This window comes from Mustela erminea, chromosome 3, assembly GCF_009829155.1.
Source record: "Mustela erminea isolate mMusErm1 chromosome 3, mMusErm1.Pri, whole genome shotgun sequence".
NCBI classification, from domain to species: Eukaryota; Metazoa; Chordata; class Mammalia; order Carnivora; family Mustelidae; genus Mustela; species Mustela erminea.
Window position 1 is genome coordinate 39,804,696 of NC_045616.1, and position 24,315 is coordinate 39,829,010.

The 24,315-nt window shown below is 36.6% G+C and overlaps 1 protein-coding gene across 20 annotated transcripts in view; it reads right to left on the bottom strand.

Annotated features, from left to right (window-relative positions):
* The window catches only part of PAM (peptidylglycine alpha-amidating monooxygenase), a 154,841-nt gene that overhangs the window by 36,484 nt on the left and 94,042 nt on the right, over positions 1-24,315 (bottom strand). For 7 of the 20 annotated variants that reach the window (XM_032335646.1, XM_032335643.1, XM_032335642.1 and 4 more), the window contains exons 12-15: positions 19,940-20,124; positions 18,426-18,494; positions 15,911-15,994; positions 6,635-6,970 (exon numbers count right to left, since the gene is read on the bottom strand). In XM_032335646.1, the coding sequence (XP_032191537.1) occupies positions 6,635-6,970; positions 15,911-15,994; positions 18,426-18,494; positions 19,940-20,124 (674 nt within the window). The remainder of the gene's footprint in view (positions 1-6,634; positions 6,971-15,910; positions 15,995-18,425; positions 18,495-19,939; positions 20,125-24,315) is intronic. The other 13 variants (XM_032335648.1, XM_032335645.1, XM_032335644.1 and 10 more) reach the window with 3 other exon arrangements.

The window sequence follows — 24,315 nt, forward strand, 5'->3', positions numbered from 1 at the left end:
TTGAGCATCTTATATTTCACTTGTACTATCTCTTTTTTACCCCCAGCACTGTGCTGAAGACACTTTTAAGGGACTCAATAAAAATGATAACGGGTTAATTATTTTCATTAAAGAAAAGAAAAAAATATCACATTTCCTGGAACATTTCTGTTCAGGGGTTCAGCAGCAGGCATTGGTAGCTAGGTCCTGGGGAAGGTGCAGAAATACTAATTCTGATAAGAAATACTATGCAGTGTCCAAAAGAACGATACTGTCTGGGGACAAATGTAAATTTCATAAGATATTGGAAATTTTGTGTAATAAGCTTCAATCTGGCTATGAATGATCCCAGTATTCATTGACCTTAGATAGGTTAAGCACTCAAAAGTCTGCAAAAAGCACTAAGTTGTTAACAGCCTATTTTGTCACATAGGAGAGTCCCTTTGGAGTGGACATTTTCAAGAAGGAAAAGCAGTGTAAATATCTGGAATGTACTTACTAAAATGTATACTTCTGGTGAATTTTCAAAACAGTAAGATAATATGTAAGGAAATAAGAAGGTTAATACTATGAGCAACCCAGCTTGTTTAGCACTGAGTCAATGCCAAGGAGAACTACATTGTGTGTGGCAAATCTTTGGAGATTATATTTTCTTTATATGTTATTTTTAAATATATTATTTATATAATATTATATATTATTTTAAATTTTATTTTCAAATATCATACAATATTTATTAAGTTTACCTACCCAAGACCTCAAAATTCTCAGGATTACCTACCCAAGACCTCAAAATTCTCTAGGTCCCTGTGTTAATTAGAAATTCTACAATGGTTAAAGGAAAACTGAGTTCATGTTCTTCTCTGTGAACGTTAGCTTGGTTAACTGTTGTTTTTGCTTCCAGTGTCACCATCTTTTTTGTCATGAGGTGGTTAAAGGCTGTGCCTTTTAAGATTAAGTGATCAAGAATCCAGGCAATCATTTAGGACCGGTGGTACATGTATATGGAATTAACACTGAGGTTCTTCCAATCCCTGCCCACTGTTACATGAGAATCACAGAATGCTAGCAGAGCACCGGCCTCTCCCACGTCATTTTCTCATTTCACAGGAAAGGAACTGTAGGCTTGGGCCAGACTTTAGTCATCGATATCAAGGATCATTATTTTCTAATCCCCAATTAAGAAATAGTCCAAATCCTTATTAAGGAAATTATATGATAAAATATATTTGGGTTCTAACTTAAACGTAACATTTTCCATCACGGAGAAGTTAAAAATTAGAGTTTGGATTTCTCTCAGCCTTCATTTACGAAGTGATTCAGTCTATGACTAATGCTGTAGCCTTCCAGTTTTAATTTGAAAATTAATACAAATTTCTTATACATGACCTTGGGCAAACCATTCCCAAATCTAAGTGTCAGTTGCTCTAAATTCAGATGTCAACTAATAAGATTATTTCAGAATTCTTATATGCGTTATAAAGGTAGATGTGCAGACATATTCCAGCTGTATATTAGGAAAAAAGTTACTAATTTCAGAAAAAAAAATACGTTACTATTAAAATTGTATCAATAGATCACTGTAATTAATGAATTACACCTCTCCCAGAGGGAGATTAATGCTCGTGATCAATGCTGCTTTCATATGAAATTATTAATAAGCATTTAAAAGGGCATTCATTCATCTGTGTTACAGAAGAATGAACAGAATAAAATAAAGTTGAGAAAAAATATAATTTCAAACCCAGAGCTGTGACTTCACTTCAGTGGAACAGGGCTCTTCACATTTAATATAAGTAAAAGACCTTGATGAAATCACATAGACAGCTTCAACAAGAACAGAGGGTAGTGGTGGCTTTTTCTATACTTGCAAATTCTCACCTAGTGAGGAAAAGATGCCTTATTTTGGTCAGGGACTGTTATTCATCAGAAGTGTCAGCAGTAAGTATAATTAACTGAAACTACAGGAGAAATATTTATACTCAAGTCAGAAAGAAAACAAGACTTAAATTATAATGTTTCATTTAATGGGGATAAAGTGGGGGAAGAGAATTAAGACATAACTAGGGCTCAAAAGCACTAGCAGAATTTCTTTTCTTCTTAAAATTTAATTGCAAACGAGATCTTCAACTTGGTCAAAATGTTTGGATACTGAATGAGAAAGTAGGATCAAAAGTAATCTACACCTAGGGGCGCCTGGGTGGCTCAGTCAGTTAAGTGTCTGCCTTTGGCTCAGGTCATGACCCCAGGGTTCCAGGATTGAGCCCTACCATGCTCAGCAGGGAATCTTCTTCTCCCTCGGCCCCTCCCCCCGCTCATGCTCCCTCTCAAATAAAATAAATAAAATCTTAAATAAAAAGTAATTTACACCTAATGTTATTATAATTGTAGATGAGATGATGAAATGATTGGACAGAAACCAGCCATCATGCTTCCCTCTGGCCTTCCTATTATGTATGTGTGTATGTATGTAAGTATGTATCCGTCTATCTATTTTATGTTATTGTGAGAGGCAGAATAACAAAGTGGTTAAAAACCAAGACCTGGAGCAAGTCTGACTGGCTTTGAATTGTGGCTCCTTGAGCTATGGCTCTTAAGGCATGTGACCTCAACTTTCCATGCCTCAGTTTCTTCCTCTCTAAATGCTTTTATAAATAAGGTTGTTACGGGGATTAAATAAGTTAATGCATCTAAAACACCTACCCTGGCTCACAGGGGAGGCTGTATGTGTTTTTAGTATTTTATTATTCCCTCCAGAGAAAAAATTCAGCCGATTGAATGCTTTATTTTACCCTGGGGATCCTATAAAATGTGAACCTAGAGGTAAGCGTATGACTGAAATATGTTAGAAAGTGTGGACTCTGAGTGAGCTAAAAGTTGTCCATAAAAAATTAAGTAAAATCCAAATATTCATAAGTGTATTTAAAGAGGCTGTGAATTCTTTTAACTGATAAGAAGCATCACACAAATGCAGATATTATTTTTTGATGTCCAGAGGTATCTAATATATGTTGAGTCAGGCTTCCGTATGTTAGCAAATAGTCTGCCATTCAGAATAGCAATCTGTAGTTTTATATTTATTTTTCAATGCTTTGGTTTCCAGAAGGCAACGAGAATAAAGACTAAGATTTTATACCCATCCTACTAATATTGTTTCATACAGATATCAAACTAATGGTAGAAACCAAATGATGTTAAATGTAGAAAGGACTGTATTTGCATCTCAGTTTACCTAGCTGAATATTTTCACAACTGTATATCATATATAACAAGTAAACATCAAGGCAGATTGATATAAGTGATCAGAGATTTCAAGAGCCACAGATTCCCATTATGGTAGAACACTGCCAAGTCATTTTCTGAATTTATAAAATTGGAGTGCCAAATTTTACAGCTTTCCTACACATTCCAAGAAAATTCTCTCACGGGTGCTGCTTAAGTTAAAGTAATTAATATTTAGTTCTCTTACTCTGGTGTTTAAAATTTTGAAATCTCAATCTGACGTGACACTAATGGTGGCAATTATAACCATAATTATTGTTAATGTATTACATTGTTTATTGAGTAGTTTCTGTGTTCCACAGAACACAGGCAGTCCCTCACATAGTCCTGGGTCTACCACACACAGTCACATCCAGATTTTTGAACAGATCAATATTTCACCTTTGACCACTCTAATCAGCTGGATGGAGTTCATTACTGTACTACAGTTCCAAAATATGGTCCAGTCAATGAAATCTCAGGTGCTGCAGCATGAATGATGGACATTGGGGTGCACTAATGCCATGAATGATAGACATCAGAACGGGGTCCGGAGTAGAACTCTCCAGCTTCTAAGCAGTGATGGTCCAGAGCTCCGGGAACGTGTATCTGAGCTGGGCAAATCAATTCACCCCGTATTTTGAGCACAACGGTAATGAAGTGTAAGGAACCAGATAGTGCACATTCTACTTTTAAGTTCAGTTTTAAATTCAGACTGTGACCTCATTGAAATGGGTTAACTTCTCTAGGCTTCAGTATCTTCTGAAAATTAAAATAGTTCTCAAAGATATGTGAAGTGAGTATGAGCTATACTATTGAGCAACATGATTGCCTTACATTTTCGTTTTAGTAATAATCTCATATGAGAAACCACCTTCTTCTTTGAGGCTAATATAATTCCTTACAGTACATTGGGCATTTTAGGGAGATAGTTAATTCTTCCAGACAATTAGGATCCCATTCTCAGTTTTGCCTGAAGAAAGGGTGTGAGAAAAACAGTGGAAAATTATCCATCAAATTTATTCCCCTTATTTATACCCTAGGAACTACACATGAATTAGACTACTAATATATTTTATTTGGGTACTCTATGCTAATAACTTCCTACTTTCTTCTTTACAAATGGAAGCTTCCTGAGGATAGGTCTTTCTCTGGCTTATACAAAGGAATGAAACATTTTCAGTTAAGGTTTGCTATTACATTGTGTTATGGTAAATGGTGAAAGGAAATTGAAAAGAAAAAGACTCAGAAATAGCTTACCTAAAAATGAGTTTCGCTATTTTTAATTTAACGTTTAAAAAGTTTTTGAATCAGGATAGTGATGTAACACTAAAATAAATCATTTCAGAAAGGAAATACATGCACATTTCCTTTCTATAATTAGGATTCATGCTGTATGTTTCTATGACTCATTGTTTTGTTTAATTCAGTGACATTTACCCACATAGTTAAAGTCAAAGGGAATTTTCTGACCCAGATCATGCAGAATCATTTTCTCCTTGGATACTGTCATTTTGACCACCCTATAAGGTATGAGATCTAGCAAGTAAATGTACTTGGGGTATTTTAAGTATATATTTTTAAAGATTTATTTATTTAACAGACAGAGATCACAAGTAAGCAGAAAGGCAGGCAGAGAGAGAGGGAGAAAGAAGCAGGCTCCCTGCCAAGCAGAGGGCCTAATGTGGGGCTTGATCCCAGGACCTTCAGATCATGACCTGAGCCGAAGACAGAGGCTTAACCCACTGAGCCACCCAGGCGCCCCTATTTTAAATATTTCTTCCCTAGAAAAGCTAAATACGTTTTAGGAATATAGTACTTTAAGTCAAATGATGATTTCTACAATGGACACTTAGGATACCTATCAATAACTAAATACGTTTTAGGAATATAGTACTTTAAGTCAAATGATGATTTCTACAACGGACACTTAGGATACCTATCAATAACTAACCACATTTTTTCAAATTCAGGAGTGACAGAGAGACATCATGGAATGAGTGGGCTGCAACTCTAACATTTCACACTTGAACAGAACTGTGTTCTCACCAAAGAGGCCCTTCTGCCTTTTATATTTTCATGTTGTATGGGTTACACCATTTACTATCTTTCATGTGGAGGTTCAGGAAGACACTCGAGTTTGTTTATGAGATGGATGGGGCATGAAAAACTGCAGATTTTCTAGGCACCACACTCAGAAGTGTCAATTTCGTTGTTCTCTCATAGGATTCAGGAGTCTAGATTTTTCATAAGCACTCTACCTGGTTGCGATGCAATGCAGTTCAGGGACCCCCTCTTGAGAAACAGTTTCATTAGATAAATTTAGAAGAAGTCACAGCAGGGCTGATCTGATTTAAATATGAAGATGTAAAAATCTGGGTCCCAGTTAGCAGCCCGTAGAAACTATTAGATCAGTCCCAATGGACAGGCCTTGAAACTTCTGTGTGAGCAAAAGGCACCTCCTGCTAATTTTTTTCAATTATAAATAAAAATCAGCTGGGTGTTGAATAATTTATGGTTTCCTGCAAAGCTGTATTTGAAAACACCAAGCTGGCAGCCTGCGCCATTCCAGCCTACACATGGACAGCTGCCATGCACCCATACCCGTTACTTTTTCAGAGATTATCTCCACATGCTGTATTATTTAGCTTTCCACATTAGCAAGTAACATGAAACAAACAATACGACAGAGGCCACAACACAGTTAAAGACAAAGGTGAGGCATCCATAGCTTGCTGGTATAGAAACCCGAAGGGAATAAGGTATTGTCCTTGGAGGTACAGAAGCCAGTCCTGGTTAGAAATAAAGATAAATCCAAAAGGTTCTGATTTGCTGGAGGTCCCCTCAGAAATAACTACTCAATTTTCCAGTTAAGATAGTAATTGATAATGAGCTTAAGAAATCAAAGTCATAAAAATGGTTCTATTTTACAAGTCGATTGGAAGAGAATGCTGGAAGCGTAACATTCCTTTGCAAGGAACTTAATTACCTTAAAAGGTAGCATATAAGCATTTCATACACTGAGATTTAATATATCAGGTGGTGAATTTTCAGTTGCTTTCCATCGAGGAAAATAGAGAATACCGATTTGGTAAGAATTTGTTACCCTGAATTTCATGTGCCTCCCTCCCCAGCATGATCTAGATATTTTTGGTCCTAGTAATTCTGGCTCAGAGATTGAATGGACACCAAATTTATGTAGTATTGGACCAAAACAAAAACTCAAAGGTAGTATCTGATAACTCATATCTGAGTTTTTTTTTTTTTCCTTTTCCTGATGAGTTCTTTTGATGGTTAAGTTTTTTCTCCCATTCATTTTTATTCCCTTCAGATTTTGCTAATGTGGATTGTAGCACTCCGCAACTCATTCTTTTGAAAGAAGCCCTAAACGCACCTCCTGTGTGTTCTGGCTCCCAGGTGCCTTCACCAGGTAGGGGCTGCTGTAATGACAAAACTCTGCTTTCTGCTGGCCTCAAAGTAGACTCTAGTCTGTGGAATTTGTGAATTCTGTCTCTGACAAGAATAGCATTGCCCCTCTCCTCATGCTCTGCACTCTCTCTGGCATCAGATCGGCCAAGATCCTTCTTTTGGACTACGTTTGCAATCTCAGCTACCAGGTCTGATTCTGATTCTGATTCTGATTCTGCCTTTTCTGCAGGATTATATTTATGCACATGAACAACATCTTCCCTTTCTCCTAGCAGCTTGGAAAGTAGTGAATAGAAATCACCTGTGGAAAAAAGAGAAGACATAAAGAGTGGAAGGTTGGTAGGATTGCAAAATTTACGAAATTCTGTGCTTTAAGGATTTCATCTCTTGATTTGGCATAGTAAGTAAGCAAGAAGGCTGCTCTCAGATGTTCAAGCAGGAGGGGAAAAACGATTTTCCAGAATAATTAAAAAAAAATAATATGCTTCCCATTTCACTTCATATACCACCTATTCCTTCTCTTATCTCAGGAGCCAATAACACCAGATTACCTCTATTTGCATATTAGTGGAAACAAAACAATGTATATATGATTGCATGGCAAGTTTCAATAAATGGTTTTCACAGTAGAGCTGAACTGATGTGGAAGTTAAGGTTCATCAGATTTCTAAAGCTATTATCAACAGCTACATCAGGAACCAGCTACCTTCAGGGAAAACCCTTTGAAGTTGTCTTTCAAAGCTTACTAGAGGATAATGTACAAGAAATTAAATGTATATTTTTCAGCATATGCTATAAAACACAAGAAATCTAATAGATACACATCTTTTTGGAAATTGGAAAACCAAAGTTTTATTGCTATTATTTTGTTGGCTGTGCTCCCATAAATAGCTCCCGTTGTTCATTTTAAACAAGAAATGAACAAATTCCAGAAAAATAATTTTGCAAGGCAAGAATATTCTAAATTACTTTCAAACAAAAGAGAAGATCTTAATAAACTAGTATCATTGGAATGATTCATCACTAAAATATATTTTATGTCTTTCTATACTAAAATGTAAACTTGGATATGATAACCTAACTCCATGACAATAATGATTTATAAAGCATTATGACAGATATAAAATATGACCATGGAAGTTTCATAAAGCATTTGAACCTTCATCACTTACATCTATGGCTTGAAGTCCATTTATATCAACTATGTGAATGGGAAACATGTTTACATTCGCAGTAGAAACATGAATCTGCTTTTTTAAAGCCAAACCCAAAGGTAACAAACACTCATTTCTACTTATTCCTCAACCTATTCCAAATGTTGCTAATGAAATCAGTTATGACAATAGAGTACCATTGCTTCAATTTTAATTACATTTATAGCATGGTCAGTTAACATTTACAAAATCTTATTTTTATGACCAGTAGGAAATGAAAATGATAACCGGTTTAACTAGGACACATTCCACTGAAGAATATGTGATTTAAAAACTTGTACTAGGGGATGTGGAGTCTTTCTAAAATGATGCTAAGAGATCCTGTCATGTTTACAAATATCTTGGTTTAACGATTCAAAGTAGGTTTTCCATTCTTGCCCAGGAAAGCAGCTGATCCCAGGTGAAATCTTCAATCAAAAAATAATTACCAAGTAATAGGGCCAATCTCAGTAAAATGAACAAAGCAAATTACAACTCAACCAAATCTGTTAGGCCACCGTGGCATTTGGCCTCACAGGAAAGAAATTAATCCATTGCTGCTAAATTCTTCTGGCCCCCCACCCCCACTAAACATACATAGTTGAATGTGCTGTTATGCAGTGCAACACATATATAGAAAATAAAACAAAAGATTATTTTAAGGATAAAAATCAGCATTTGAAAACTTGAATCCATGTCATTAGGCTAATATTGATGGAGGAATGCAGACTCGTCACTCTGCATAGTTACTCAGGTGTGTCAGTAAAAATCTAAGAGCCGTGATGAAGTAGAAAATGCACAGCGCTCCGGTCCCTTTGAAATTGTCATTCACAGTGATCACTGGGTTAGGAAAACAAACTTTAGCGATATAATGGGTTTGGCTGCACACAGGCTGCACTGGCCTTATGAAAGCAAAGCTGCAGGGCTGCATCTCATTTATGGAGATTACATGTGAGAGAAAGAGAGAGAGAGAGAGAGAGACCACTAAATGACTATCTCCAACATCCTTAGGCGCAAAGCTGAGAGTTTCTCTACTGCGGTACTGGCTAGATGAAATTCTGAAATGTTAAGTATTTTTTCGAGCCATATATATCTAGCTTTGAGTGTGATGGGTGGAGGAGAAAATAAACAGAGGAAATTGTGTGGTCTCTGCCCCAGGTTCATTTCTCAAGAGTCCCTTCTTTCTTCTTAGTTTATGGTATAGCCACATGGCTTCCCCTTCCTAGAATGTCAACTCTTAGTTAAGAGGTTTCTTCTTCCTGGGACACAGTCTCCCCAGTAACCAACTAGCTCCTAAGCCTTCAGATCTTACTTCAGGGACATTTACGTCCAAGATGGCCTCCTTGGCACCTTGATGATCGGATTAGGGCTCTCAGCTCTGTCCTCCTGTAGCACTCAGGTCTTCCCCTGAATTTTTACTGTCACAATGTCTGGTGTGTATTTCCCAGGTGTGTTTGAATCCAACCCCGACACTTAGTGGCTATTCTGTGCCATTAAACAAGCTACTTAACATTATAAAGATAATGAATTAATACAACCTTTCAGAATTGTTTTGTGAATTTCAAGAAGTGAAAAGTCCAGTCCAGTGTATATTCTAAAGTAGGTATCACCAAATTGTAACTATATTATAATTACTAACAACAACAACAAAAAATCTAGTTGCAACATGCACATGCACCTGCTTCAATCTGTAGTTTACCTAAAATTTTTTAAAAATTCAGTTCTTATCTAGTATTCAAATACTGGGATTTTCATAATAATAAAAAAAAGCTCCTTTAAATTTATAGCCCTATACTTCTCACCAAGTCACTGTGGCTTTGTAGTGATTTGCGTCCTAGTTTTACCAAAGGAAGTGGTACTTGCACTTTCTCTCTCACTCTCTCTCGGTTTTTGGACAAAGAACTATTCCCATTCCAGTGTTCTGGATGCCAGACCTCCCAGTACCTCCGGAGCCTTTCCCAAATGCTTTCCTTTCTTTTCTTTTCTAATACAAATTCTTTGCCAAAGGCTTGACTCAGGTTAAAAGCACACTCACTCTGCAGTTATCTTGAGCGGCCATGGAGACAAGAGAGACCTTCCTCAGATGCACTACATCTTTCAAACTTTTCTGCCTTCCCTTTCCTTTGACAATTCCAGCACTGTCTAACAGTGCTTTCTGCAATCATTGCAATCATGCTTTCTGCAATACCTGTGCTGCCCAACATGAAAGCCAGTAGACACACGGGGCTATGGAGAACTTGTAATGTAGCTAGTGTGACTGAGGAATTTAATTTTTAATTTTACTTGTTTCCAACTAATGTATAACCATTTTTAAATAGCCACATGTGGCCAGTGTCTGCTGTATTGGGCAGTGCAAGGCCACTTTACCCTTCCTCATATCTGAGGCCACAGGTATCTGCTTCCACATCTTCTTTCACGCCTGTATGACTTCTTCACGAGTTGCTCAAGAGCTCCTACTTGCCAAAGCCAAGAGACCTTTCATACTGACCCACTGGTCCCTTCAGAAACTCTTTTCTTACAACATTGTTTTTTCTAGATCTTTTCCACCTGTCTTCTTTGCTTTCTCTTATTCTTCTGCCCAGCATATGAAAATACTGGTGTTTTCTGAGGTCTATCCTTGGCATCGTTTCTTCCCCCTGGTAAAGGTCCTTCCTATCAAGAAATACCAGCCATTCCCCAGTCTTCAGCTGCTGCCTCCAGACAAATGACTCTCATATCTGGAGCTCTCTTACTACCAAACTGATAGCTAAAACCACCCTCTAGAAATTTCCACTTGGATGTCTGTTTCACAGGAATTTTGAACTCAACATGTCTGAAACTGAGCTCTTAATCTCCTCCTCAGACTTCATCCGTTTTATGGTATCTCTCCCGATGATGAAATGTGTCTTGGTCAATCAGTCCAGAAAGCTGGATTCAACTCTCTGTCACCAGTGAATCACAAAGTCAACTGATTTGTCAACGCTGATATGTCAGTGCCATTTTTTTCACTCACTACTACCATGATTCATTTGGGATTCTTATCACCTGATTGGCCTTCTCCCCTTCCTCAGAACCGATTTTCATCCCTGCCTTCAATGTCATCATCTGTCTGTAATGGTATAAAGCTGACCTACCTCTGTGGAACTGACTTGCGATGGGAGCCAATAACATGGACACTCCCGGGTTATACGCCCCGCCTTTTCTCAGCTCTTTCCACCTATGTATTCCACAGTGCTCTTCTCTAATTTTATTCTGGCTCCTACTGCTAAAATGACCGTGTAACTTATTTCCCAACCTGGGACACATTTGAGAAGAGAAAGGGTGTTGTTTAATACTAGGACAATCCTGGAAAAACTTGGATATATAGTTACCCTACTTATTGTTGACAGAGATAACAGATAAACAAGTACTTTATACATGATAATAATAGTAATAGCTAATATGGTTTGTGAGTTTAGCATTACCTAATTACTTTGCTGAGTTACTTTATACAGTTTAATACATTTAATATCTGCAAAATACCCCTTGTCCTCATTTTAGATGGGGAAATTAATGGTAAAGGACTAACCTGCACATCTAGGAGGAAGTAGAACAGGGATTTGAAGGAGCAACATGAATGAGGGGCCCGCCTTCTAACTGATCACTTTATTGGATCCAGGTTGTCCCCCCCACCCCCCCTTTTTAAAAAAAAAATCTATAATGGCCAATAAACCCTTTCCTGTGAAATTACCTTGGACCTGACAATCTTACTATATTTGTTTATTTTTCTATTTAAATTAACTGCCTTCTGAGGCCAGGTGCTGGGTGTTTTAACAGAGCATGTTTCTTTTTGTCCTTTCCTGGCCTGTCTTCTTCATATTATAACGTAAAATGGTTGTAAACTGGTCAATATCTATGTAACATAGTGACTTGCACAAAACTGGCCTAAAGAACAATGGTTTGAAAAAGTAGAAATTTTTTCTGTCTCTTCAATAGTTTTCACTTCGCTGGCAATATACCTTACATGTCTGATCAAATTTTGTAAGATTTTCTAAATTTTTTTTTGTATATTTCACTTATCTGGGAAGGGACAGGTGGCAAGGGATAAATATGATTTTATGTGAAAAAAAATTTTTTTTAAGATTTTTATTTATTTGACAGACAGAGATCACAAGTAGGCAGAGAGGCAGGCAGAAAGAGAGGAAGGGAAGCAGACTCCCCGCTGAGCAAAGAGCAGGGCTTGATCCCAGGGCTCTGGGGTCATGACCTGAGCTGAAGGCAGAGGCTTTAACCCACTGAGCCACCCAGGCGCCCCATATGTGAAAAAATTTTTAAAAATCCTCTCATTTCCTCCTCACTGTCATATTTCCAGTGATTACTACTATTCCTATCACAGCAGATACTCAGTAAATTATTCTGCAATGAATAATAATTTGTTAAAAATGTCACCCTTTGCTTCGGCTATCAATAGCAATAAAAATATTTCTTTGATGATTTTAGGCTGCAGTGAATCTGTTTCTTTCTTTTTCTCACTTAAACTTTGATTCTTATCTTATAAAACTCAGAAATGTTCTAGTTCTTTTAAGTAATTTGACTGCGTGGGTCTGGATTTGGAAAACATAACTGTGGTAGCAGCTAACGTGCCAGGAAAAAAGAACACACCACAGTAGGAGAAAATCTGAAACACTACCAGTTCAACTCCCAATTCGTTAAGTTGTGGGCTTCCATTAACTACTTCATGACTCAATGGGCATTTTTCTAGTTAGTAGGGACCATTCACTATTCTCTACCATCAACATGAAAATGTCTTTGGTTTACTTTCCGGAATATGGTGAGATAAACTGGAAGAAAAACGTACATTAAAAAATTGCCCCGTGAGTTTTTTTTTTTAATAAAATGCTTTAAAATTATTGAATAATAAAATAAGTTACTTTGAAACAGTGTAAAAATCTTAATTGTGGAGGCATTTAAAAAAATGATCAGGATCCATTTGGTAAGCTTTAGAATATGAAGTCCCATTTCCCCCACGTGTCACCAGGACTTTATTACCTAAGACAAACAACTTTTGTTATTGTTCTGTGATTTCTGTGGTACCTGGAAAGTGAATAGGATGTTCATCAGCAGTTTAGCCACAGATAAAGTATGCCAAATAACCAAACTAATGAGACTGCAACATGGAACATAATAATTAATTAATGAGAAAGAGATGAGGAATGGAAAAATAGAAGCATTTCTTTTCAGATTTTAATATTTTGGTTTATAACCTACTTGATTTTCCCCTCTGGTCAGTTGATTCGGTTTATTAACTGTTGACTTATCACTAACATTGACCCTACCAGGGTTCGTGAAATAAAACATGATCATGACGGCCAGCTCAAGGATTGCAAACGAAGCAAAACTTTATTATTTGTTTCTTTTACTGAATTGAACAAAGGAGACAAATATAGAAAAGGGGAAGTTAGCAGATGATGGGTTTTGCAACTACCATGCACACAGATGTATATCAGAAAGCACAACTGTGTGATAAATGATCGTTCTCATCTGCCTATTCTGCGATTAGGAAGCCAATTCAAAACAGCATCCACTCAGCTTCCCAGAGCCTTGGGGGGTATTTAGAATTGTGTTTGATAGATGAGTTCAATATATAAAGACTTGTGAGCTGCTCGTAAATCATAAAGAACTGATAAATTTTTAGCGAATGGGAATGCAAACAAGAATTGCATCCTCTTTCAAACAGCAAAGTGGCATTGTGGGTTTTTAGAATTAGCCAAGAAGATGCTACTAAAACCACTTGTACTTTATTAGGGAATGAAGGGAGTGTTCTATTTTGAACAAAGCAAAGAAACAGAAATTTTAGTTACTAAGTCTAGCCTTTGTATCACTCCTCTCAGAAATGATTTACCAACGGTTACTTTAACAAGCATTTACAGTAGACTATGGTCTTTTTAACTTGCAACTGTGTTCCCTTGATTCTGTTTATTTGATAAAACATGCCAATGTTAATTCATTTTTGTTAGCATAAAACCACTGTGAAATTATTCTGTTTCACAGAAGGTGTCTGAAGACCTTTAACTATCTGGGGTCATGGAGTGTTTTCCCTCTACAAATTGTATTTTTGTCATATTCTCCCTGCCTTGGGAATATAGCCGCTCATGCTGACCTTTGAGTAGGAAGATTGATTATATGAGGGCACAAAGACTACAATGAGAAGAGTTTGGAGCAAACTGAATAAAACATGTTAAAGGCCCTTTCTGCAGCAAAAGAAATGCTGTCTGGCGCATAATGTACAATAACAAGGACAACGGCTATTGTAGATTTTGACTTTCAGCTCTGCCATGAGTTTTTTTTGTTTTTTAAGACATCAAATCTTCTCAACACAACTAACATAAATTTCAATACTGCACCTTTACCTTGAATTATAAGGGAGAGAAACACCCAAAATCAGAACTCCTAATAGTAGTTGCATAGATTCTTGCCTGAAGCTGGTAAACCTCTTGGTTTCAGAACCTATTCTTTACCCAAACAATGCTGACAGAAAGCTTGGGTTGTATCAGTGGTAGAGTGAACAGATATAAGAACTCATGAGGCCTACGAAATAAAGAGAACTTATAAAACACTTTATTTTCCTAAATGGGGCCAACTATAAGTAGAGGATGTGTTCCTGTGTCTGCTCTGGAAAACCTCAATGCTACCCTTCTTATAATATAGTCTCCCAGGATTTGTTTCCTTTTCTTAGAATCAATGTCTAATTGAGTTTTATTGTTTAGCTTACTGTACTTATTACAGAGCCAGGCAATTCTTCACTTACAATGGCTTCAAAGGATAGTAAGGTTTCAGTTCATTGTGAATATCTACTAGTGTTTTTCTGCTTGGAGGCAGACATAATCAACTCAATCACAGATTAGCTTACCTACAGAAAAACAGACTAGTCTCAAAGCAGTATGGGCAGGAATATACACATAATATGCAGGCAATAAAAATCACGCTTGCCAATGATTTTTATAGCTGGAGGAAATGTTCAGTATATAGTATTTAAAAAACAGGATGCAAAACTATGCACACATGCTCTAAATATTATTAAAATAATGTGTCGATAATATATTTTTCACACTGAGATGTACATATATACCCATATTCCTAGGGATGATGTATGAATTTTATTTGCTTCTTCGGATTTTTCTGTAAATTCTATTTCTTTTTAAATGAATATTATTTAGCAAATCAGTCAAATAAGCATTATGTTTTAAAAATCTCCCCACAGTTGGGGCACCTGGGTGGCTCAGTTGTTAAGCATCTGTCTTTGGCGTGGCCCCTGATCCGGGGCTCCCTGCTTAGTGGGGAGCCTGCTTCTCCCTCTCCCACTCTCCCTGCTTGTGTTCCCTCTCTCTCTGTCAAATAAATAATAAAATCTAATAAATAAATAAATAAATAAATGAAACCCCCACAGACTTAATTAAAGCTTCATTAAAAATATGTCCCATTGTTGCATGATCCAGGACAACCTGACAGAAAGTTGTCATATAATGAGGCTCTTCTGGTATTTCTCATAATTACATCTTTTGAGATAAGTCTGAGATACCGGAGCCTTACACCAGATTTTCTTCTTCAGGAAGCAAATACAGATAAGGATACTGCAGGAGGTAAGAGTGTTTTTAAGTACTTAGATTCATATAACTCAACTATTCCTTTTAAACTAGTAAAATCTCCAATCAAGATTAATATTCTGAAAAAAATTGATAATTATTTTTGTAACTAGAATACAAATAACCCCCAACTTCTGGTCCTCCTGGAGAAACAGAGTAATAAATAAATAATGGCAGGAAAAAGAACACAGCACAGTAGGAAAAAATCTATAGGCTGAAAAAAAAATTTTTTTCCAGCTTATAGCATATGAATATCTTTACCGCCATCTTTTTTTTTACTACTTGAGTAAAAGTCATCCCTTCTTCCCAACAGAGCATTTATTGCACATCTTGACCTTTATCTTCCTACATGTTTTCCAGTATATTAAGATAGGAAGTAAAAACAATATCGTTTGTGTTATCCAGGCAGAACTATATTGTTTAGCCACTGATGGGTACAGAACTTGCCTTTGAGTACATGTCCTCTGACGTTTGAGGTCTTTCCCTTCCTGCTCCACAAATGTTCTATTTCCAATGGGGGTCTGACATCCTCTGTGTGACCAACATAGATGCCGTCTGTTAACTTGTGGCTAGCACACCTGAAATGACTCACAGCTTTTATTTATTGGGGATTTAAAATATTTAAAGGATCGATACAAGCTGGCGGAGTACTTGCACATAAATTGTATTGGCCAGAGCACCAAACTAAGGCAAAAGGTTGAGCTGGGGGGCTTACTTAAAAATCAGCACATGTGGCATAATTTGTTTGAATAATTAGACCCCTCTTATTAGCTCCCTGGCCAATTTATCTCCCCAGAGAATTAATACAAACACACATTTTGTGCAAACAAACAACTCTGAGAAGAATGGGATAGTCTCTCAGTAATGAGTAGGTCTGTCCTGTGCACTGCAATGAGATAGATTGATCTCATTAGCGAATCAATTAGACTATGTGCACAAATACGCACTTGGTATATTTCTCTATTCTCTTTAAATTCTAGGCTAGTAGTGCACAAAGCCCTGCAGAATAATATATGGGCTATACTGGACACTGAAATGGCTTTTGGTTAGTTATCTGCCTTCACATAACCTAGCAGCTGACATTTTCATGGGCCCCCTAATTTCAACATAGGAATGCCATAGCCTATTTTCTGCAGTATGAAAGTTCAGTCAGAAGAATATATGTTTCTCCCAAGTTAAATCACTTTACAGCTTTTTTATTCATAAGTAGAATAAAACACCAACTCTGAGAAAATAATTTCTTCTGTGTCCACAGAATTCTTCTCTGGAACCAGTAAGGCTTTGGGTATATTTAAACTTCTTAATATTATAAACATATATCATCAAACTTGAAAGTATAAGTGAATGGCAAAATATGAAAGCGTTTTAAAGGATGTGGTTTTTAGGTATACATGACATCTCTTAAATCTCATTTGGAAAGAAGAGATTAAACCTAACATTTAAGGTTTTTTTGCTAATGAAACCTCTGGGTTTCTAATCTTTCAGAAATTTCAATGTGTCCCTTGAACAACTCAAATAACTTGAAAATGAAAACAGATCAACCTCAGTTTCCACAGAAACTTATCATTTTATAAGGCACATCCACTAAATGGTGGTCTCATTCTATACTTTATCACATATGTTAGTATTTCAAAATGTATTCTAAGATAACTCGAATTATTTCAAAGGCCTGTATTTCAAATAGTGCATCCAATATCAAAATAATTCACTTTAAATCTGAACAAATTTCAGTACAGTTATAACAAAGAGTGTTAATACTACCATATGTTATTTATAATTACTGACTTCCTTACAATTCTATACACAGATTAATAAGTTTAACTATTTTAAATCATACTCAATACTTTAATATGAGCCATTTAGTATATAAACTATTTAGCATAAAATCATCTCCCTTTTTCTGACTTAATAAGAAAGTAGAAACAACTTTGAGCTAAAACTATATTCTTTTTCCAGAAGCCACTTTGTTATAATTAAATGTTATGGAACAGACTCTATGTAATTTAAAACTTTTATATTAAAGTTTTCCCTAATCCCTTTTCAGAGTGTATGTCTTCCTTTAAAAAGTCTGGATTCATCAACTTTGTAAATACTCTTAATGCAAGAATATTGTCTTTGGCCTAGACCTAAAAGAATACATTTTGAAGAATTCCTACAGTGGTTTACAAAATCCAAAGAGTGAGAAATTTCTCTCCGTTGCCAAAAGAAAAATCTTATTTCCTGTACACTTCATGTTGTTATAAGACACATGCTTGGAGGAACATAAAACTAAATGCTTTAAAAAATATCTTGTATCTAGTCCAAAATAACTTGATAATATACTCCAACGCCTAGCACAAAGTATCATCTTTGAAACAACTAGTAAGAAAACAAGATAGACAAGAATAACTTTTCAGTGTCAACACGTGCAATATATGATATTTTTTCAAAGAAACAGATCAGAGGAAGAATGATGCTTTCTTAACTCATCAGACAGCAACTTAACTCAAAACTACAAATGCCTACATTGATAATCCCTCCTATTTTACTGACGGCAGAGAAGAGTGCCTCAAGAGAGGCAGGATGAAGGATAAGTCTTAATTTCTTTCAAACAGAGTCAATAAACACATCGCCCAAAGTACACAAGATTTTAAATGGTCAAATCCTTTAGATTTCAAAAGTAGCCAACCAATTGTTTCTAGTGATTGTATTTGCACTACATATAAAACTTACCATATTAAAAAAACTAAAACAAAGGTGGAAAAATCTAATGAGTTTAAATTACATCGAGGAAATTTACTTTCAAAGCTAGAGGACAACAAATGACCATTTTCTCATGAATTATGTATTATATAAAAACAACAGTGCATAGGGATGGAGGCTGATAAAGAGACCTAAAATATCTCAGTAACTTTAAAAGTTGGTTGCCTAATTAGAACACGAATACTTTTTTAGGCCTAGTTATAAAACTATGCATACATACCCTGATCTAATACTTCTTCTTCTCCTTTTGGCTGCTGTAGTAAAGAAGTCTTATCTTTGTTCTCTGTTTCTGTAAAGGATTAAAAAAACTGAGCATAAATTTGTGGGATATATCACATATGTTAAATAGTTTACTGGAAATATATTATCAACATAAAAATATTTTTAGGATCTTATGTTTAACAAAAAAAAATGTAGGGAGAGGGTGGTGGGGTTATGGACATTGGGGAGGGTATGTGCTATGGTGAGTGCTGTGAAGTGTGTAAGCCTGGTGTTTCACAGACCTGTACCCCTGGGGCTAATAATATATATGTTTATAAAAAAATTAAAAAATAAACAAACGAAAAACAGTATGAAGAATTTATATGCAGAAATGTTCTTAATCACACACACACAAAAAAATTCCAGTGTAACCACCATCTACCAGACTTCTGACTTAATAACAAGATCAATTACCCTTTCAGTAATATATACATGAGACAATTTTAAAAATGCATTAAAAAAACTGCTTGTATTTTTAAAAATTGAATTTAGTGACATTTTAAGGATACTTTAAGAATATTTTAAGGCAAATTCTATAAGCATATTAAGATTTTAATAAGTGATCTAATTGCTATTTAAACTTGTTTTCATAAAATTTCCAACAGAAAGACATAAGAAGCCGCTCTGGCATTTTACGATTAGATCTGTAAAACTCAGGAAAGTCTCAGTATACTTCATCCAATAAAACAGGGTGTGGGTTTTGCAATTTTAAACTAATGAAATGACAATCAGTATGAACATTTTTCAGAAGAAGAGTAAATTCATCAACAATTCTGAGAATGAGACCAAAAAGGCCAAGATTAGTAATGCCTCATAAATCAAGAACTCTTCTTGCTTGAGGAGGCCCATTAAAATAGATAATTTAGGGTGCGGTTGGAGACGATAACCATTTTCATTGGCAAACTGAATTCACTCTTTAGAACCGGGTGTATAAATCCATAAATTGCATGTCATCACTGACTACGGAATAATCAAATGGGGAAGTGAGAAAACATGAATTACATGAAGAAAGAGAGCTGCATTTATTGAACTGGTCCCCAAACTAGTCTGTTCCACTACTAGATTCTTCACTTTCACTGTTTTGATGGGGGCACGTCAGGAAGGTAGGTAGGTTAAAAGGAGGGAAAAGTGGGGGCACCTGGGTGGCTCAGTGGGTTAAAGCCTCTGCCTTCGGCTCAGGTCATGATCCCAGGGTCCTGGGATCGAGCCCCGCATCGGGCTCTCTGCTCCGCGGGGAGCCTGCTTCCTCCTCTCTCTCCCTGCCTCTCTGCTTACTTGTGATTTCTCTCTGTCAAATAAATAAATTCTTTTAAAAAAAAAGAAAAAAAGGAGGGAAAAGTGGGAACTGGATTACGTGTACATGTGATGACAGAAGGTGGATGCTTTCAAGCATTAATTATACAGTCAAGTGAGACACACAAGAAAATACAAACTACAAAATCATATTTTACTTTAAACGAGTACCAGCTTTACCTTTGTGATGTCCATGCATCATAACCATGTCAGACTTCACCGGAATTGGAATATTGGCCTCTGGTGGTATGGATCTGAACAGTTCCGGAGCCACATTCTGTGTACAGGTCATGAAAGAAACAGCATGCTTGGCTTCCATGTAATACATAATGTATAGGTTGCACATTTCATCGCTAGATGTGCCACTGCAAGCAAAAAAAAAAAAAAAGACATAACAAATCAGCTACTCACATAAAACACATTCTTAATGCAAGAAAAAGACAACCAGTAAATCTGCCAGCAATAGGTTCAGAGGTGAAAATATTGTGCCTTTATTTTATAGCTTTCATTAAAACCTGTCACAGTTTTCAGCATCTAAAGCATGTTGTCAAAGGTACATTTCCACTTCCTAATCGAGCATCCATTTGCAGTCACTCCATAGATATCACCCAATACTGCAGATGGAAAAGGCATTTGAGTAGCAGGGACATACTTTCCTTCCTCTTCTAAATCCTTTCATCCTTTAGTCCTTCCATTTGCTAAAACTCGCAGATTGGGCAAAGTACATGCCTCATGGAAAAATCTTAATTATTTACTTAATAATGGTAAAACTCAGAACACTTTAACGGAAATATCATATATTATTTACAAGTCTTTATAAATGGCTTTTTCCATTTAACCCTGAGAGCCTAGGATCTTGTTTTTGGTAATTGTCTCCAGCCGCAGGGTCAGATGAACTGAGAATCCCGTATTGATACTAAGACATCATAAATGGGCCCCTGATATCCTACGTGGCACCTTGGCAAGCAGGAAAGTAAAGAGAGAAACAAAGGAACGGTACAAAGGGACGTCAGTCCTAACCTCTTCTAATGGCTCAGATCTCAATGGGGTAGTGCCCTGCTGCTGAAAGACTCAATTGTTAAAAACAGATTTTAAAACAGCGGGAGGGGGACGCCTGGGTGGCTCAGTTGGTTAAGCGACTGCCTTCAGCTCAGGTCATGATCCTGGGATCCTGGGATCGAGTCCCACATCGGGCTCCTTGCTCGGCGGGGAGCCTGCTTCTCCCTCTGCCTCTGCCTGCCTCTCTGTCTGCCTGTGCTCGCTCGCTCTCTCTCTCTCCCTCTGTCTCTGGCAAATAAATAAATAAAATCTTTAAAAAAAAAAAATAAAAAAATAAAACAGCGGGAGGGACATTTCTAAGATACAAGCTCCAAACAACACAAGGTAATGCCTAATAGCTTAACACATGGTTTTGTTCTTCCTCAGTTCACGAGGGCTATCATATATTTCATCTTCTTCACCATCATTAGGAGGGAATTATCTTTTTTTTTTTAAACTAACATATAATGTATTATTAGCCCAGGGGTACAGGTCTGTGAATCGTCAGGCTTACACACTTCACAGCACTCACCATAGCACATACCCTCCCCAATGACCATAACCCCACACTCCTTCTCCCTACCCACACCACCCCCCCAGCAAACCTCAGTTTGTTTTGTGAGATTAAGAGTCTCTTATGGTTTGTCTCCCTCCCGATCCCATCTTGTTTCATTTATTCCTTTCCTATCCCCAAACCCCCCACGTTGCCTCTCAACTTCCTCATATCAGGGAGATCATATGATAATTGCCTTTCTCTGATTGACTTATTTAGCTAAGCATAATATAGGAGGGAGTTATCTTGATACACCTCCACAAGACTTTCATTTCCAAGGTAGATTGCGCAAATGAATGTTTCCTTTCTGGTGTTCTGACAATTTTTAGCAAGCCTCTGCTAATAAAAAACAAGCTGCGAAGTGGCTTATTTGCTGTACAAAAATACGTCAATGTTGATTTTTCCAGCAATGTCATGTGGCACTCACTTCCTCTCCATAGCAACAGTAATGACGTGAGCAAGGGAAGGAACAAAAAATATTTTCCAAACAGGGATGTGGTTTCTGTAAGCTTGGAAAATGGAGAGCCCCCGAGAGACCACAGCAATGAATCCCCGCCACAGGAAGCTCTGTTCATGCTTTAAAAGTCATTTGGCTTCTCACTCTCTGAATCTGATACCTGTCAGTGTAATTGCCTCTCCTGTGAAATGCAAGTCGTGAGGTGCAGCCCCAAACAAACACCTGTTCGCTACACACGTCTTCACGTGTCAAAAACACCCTCCCTAAGAATTTCATTTTAACATCACTGGAGCTGGCCAGAAAGCTGTGTGTTATAAAAGAAATGGCTGGTGCCAGAGTAATAAGCCAGAACCCTTCACCATATTGTCCACTCTTTCCCCATTCAAAATGCAGAAAAATGTGTAGATCAAGAGACAGAGATGAGGGAAAAGGAATTTAAGATGTGGCTCTAGCTTAGAAGACCTTGAATCATCGTGTAGAGAGGATAAGCAAAATAATCAAGCAAACTCTTCCAACCAGTGAAAGTAAAAAAAAAAAAAAAAAAAATCAGTAAATGTATATAGTTATAATTGAAACTTGCCACTAATCCATGGACAGATCCTTCCACATTTTACCTGTTTTACCTCATGTCCATGTTCATCTCTAAACACATGACTTTATGAGACAGCATAATCAGCTCACCAATATTCATTTAAGGTACTGATTCTCTGATACAAAATTGAACTGATCAAATCACTTTAAAATCTTTGCTATCACAAAGAAAAATTCATTAAAGACCTGAAGGAAAAGAAAAGATCAGACTTTATGCCTTTCCACTTATCATCGAACTCGTAGTTAAGGTGGCTAAGTTTCTCCTACTTGACAGAGAAACAATCACATCTTAAATATGTCAGGACTCAAATCTTAGTATCAGCAAACCAGTTTGCCTATTTTATTCCTCATCCATCTTTCCTTCATTCGAAAGAAAAAAAATAATAAATAAAAGAAGCTCTGACTTTAAATCAAACTGCTTTCTGTATTCCTAAGGGAGAATGTTGACACATCTACCCTTGTTTTCTATAGAGGACAACACACACAATTCAACTCTGTCAATCTAATGATTATTAATATGAGAAAGTATGGAGAGAGGCTGTGTTCACACATTTGCCCTGGTTCTGCTGAATGGCCCTTTCAGCATTTCCTAACGCCAATGTGATTCTCTAAATGATGCCTGCTAGCATCACTTATATTCCCAAATTACAGTGGTGCCTTTCTTTCATCTTCATGCAAAATAAAGTGCTTATGTGATAACTACTTTTTCCTATCAGCTCACTCTAAATCTGACAAGCTGTGATGAGCTTGAAAATAGTTAAGCCCTCAATAAATATTTGTTGAGGGAAGGAAGAATGAATAATATATCTTAATAAATGTTTACAACTTGTTATGGTATAGCCTGTTAGCCCCTAATGTATCACACTGCTGAGTCACATTAATTTTATGAACTCCGTCTAGGGCATTCCAGAAAAATATTTATATCTATCTGTCTATCTATCTACCTATTTATCATCTATGTTTTAGGAGGGTTTTAATAAAATATATTATTTCATATTATAAAGATATGTAATAGAGATTTAAGAAAGTACTAAATATTCTGAATGAACCTTTTAAAAAAACACAAATCTTGTTGTCTGTGATGACTGTGTATCAGACCGTGATACTCCCTCCACTTCGATGACTCCCTCATTCCTAGGTCCCTTACGCTCAACAGATGCTGGGCTTAAAAAAACAAAACAAAACAAAAAACAATGATGGGAAATACTGATTTTGGAAAGAAATAGGACACGTTAAAGAAGTTATTTTTCAAAACTCTGAATCGTTTCTTCAGAGCTTTCATGGTTCTTTTAAACTTACACATTAAGGAGTTTCTGTCCATATAATTTTACCTTTACATATAATATACTTTAAAAGTTGACTAAAGTGCTGTGTTTAGTATCTATGAATATTCATTATACATTCTCATATGTATATGATATAACTGGCTCCAAAGGAAAAATATGACCAACAAATTGACCAAATATGTAAATATTATCTACCAATTCTCAAGAGTTAATTTAAAATATTAGCAAATTAGCTGACTTAATTAGCTTAATCGGCTGCCTTAATAAAATTCTTTTTTTGGTTGTTTGTTTAAACTTGACTGAACATTTGAAAGGAATTCAGAGAAGTGTCATATGGAATATAAAATATGTAATGCAGACAGGCACAAAATATAGCCTCTCCATTGATTAATGGGTACTATGTTGTTAGTACATACATTGGTGCAATTTTTTTTTTTTTAAAGATTTTATTTATTCATTTGATAGACAGAGATCACAAGTAGGCAGAGAGGCAGGCAGAGAAAGAGAGAAGGAAGCAGGCTCCTTACTGAGCAGAGAGACCGATGCAGGGCTCGATTCCAGGATCCTGGGATCATGAACTGAGCTGAAGGCAGAGGCTTTAACCCACTGAGCCACCCAGGTACCCCAACAT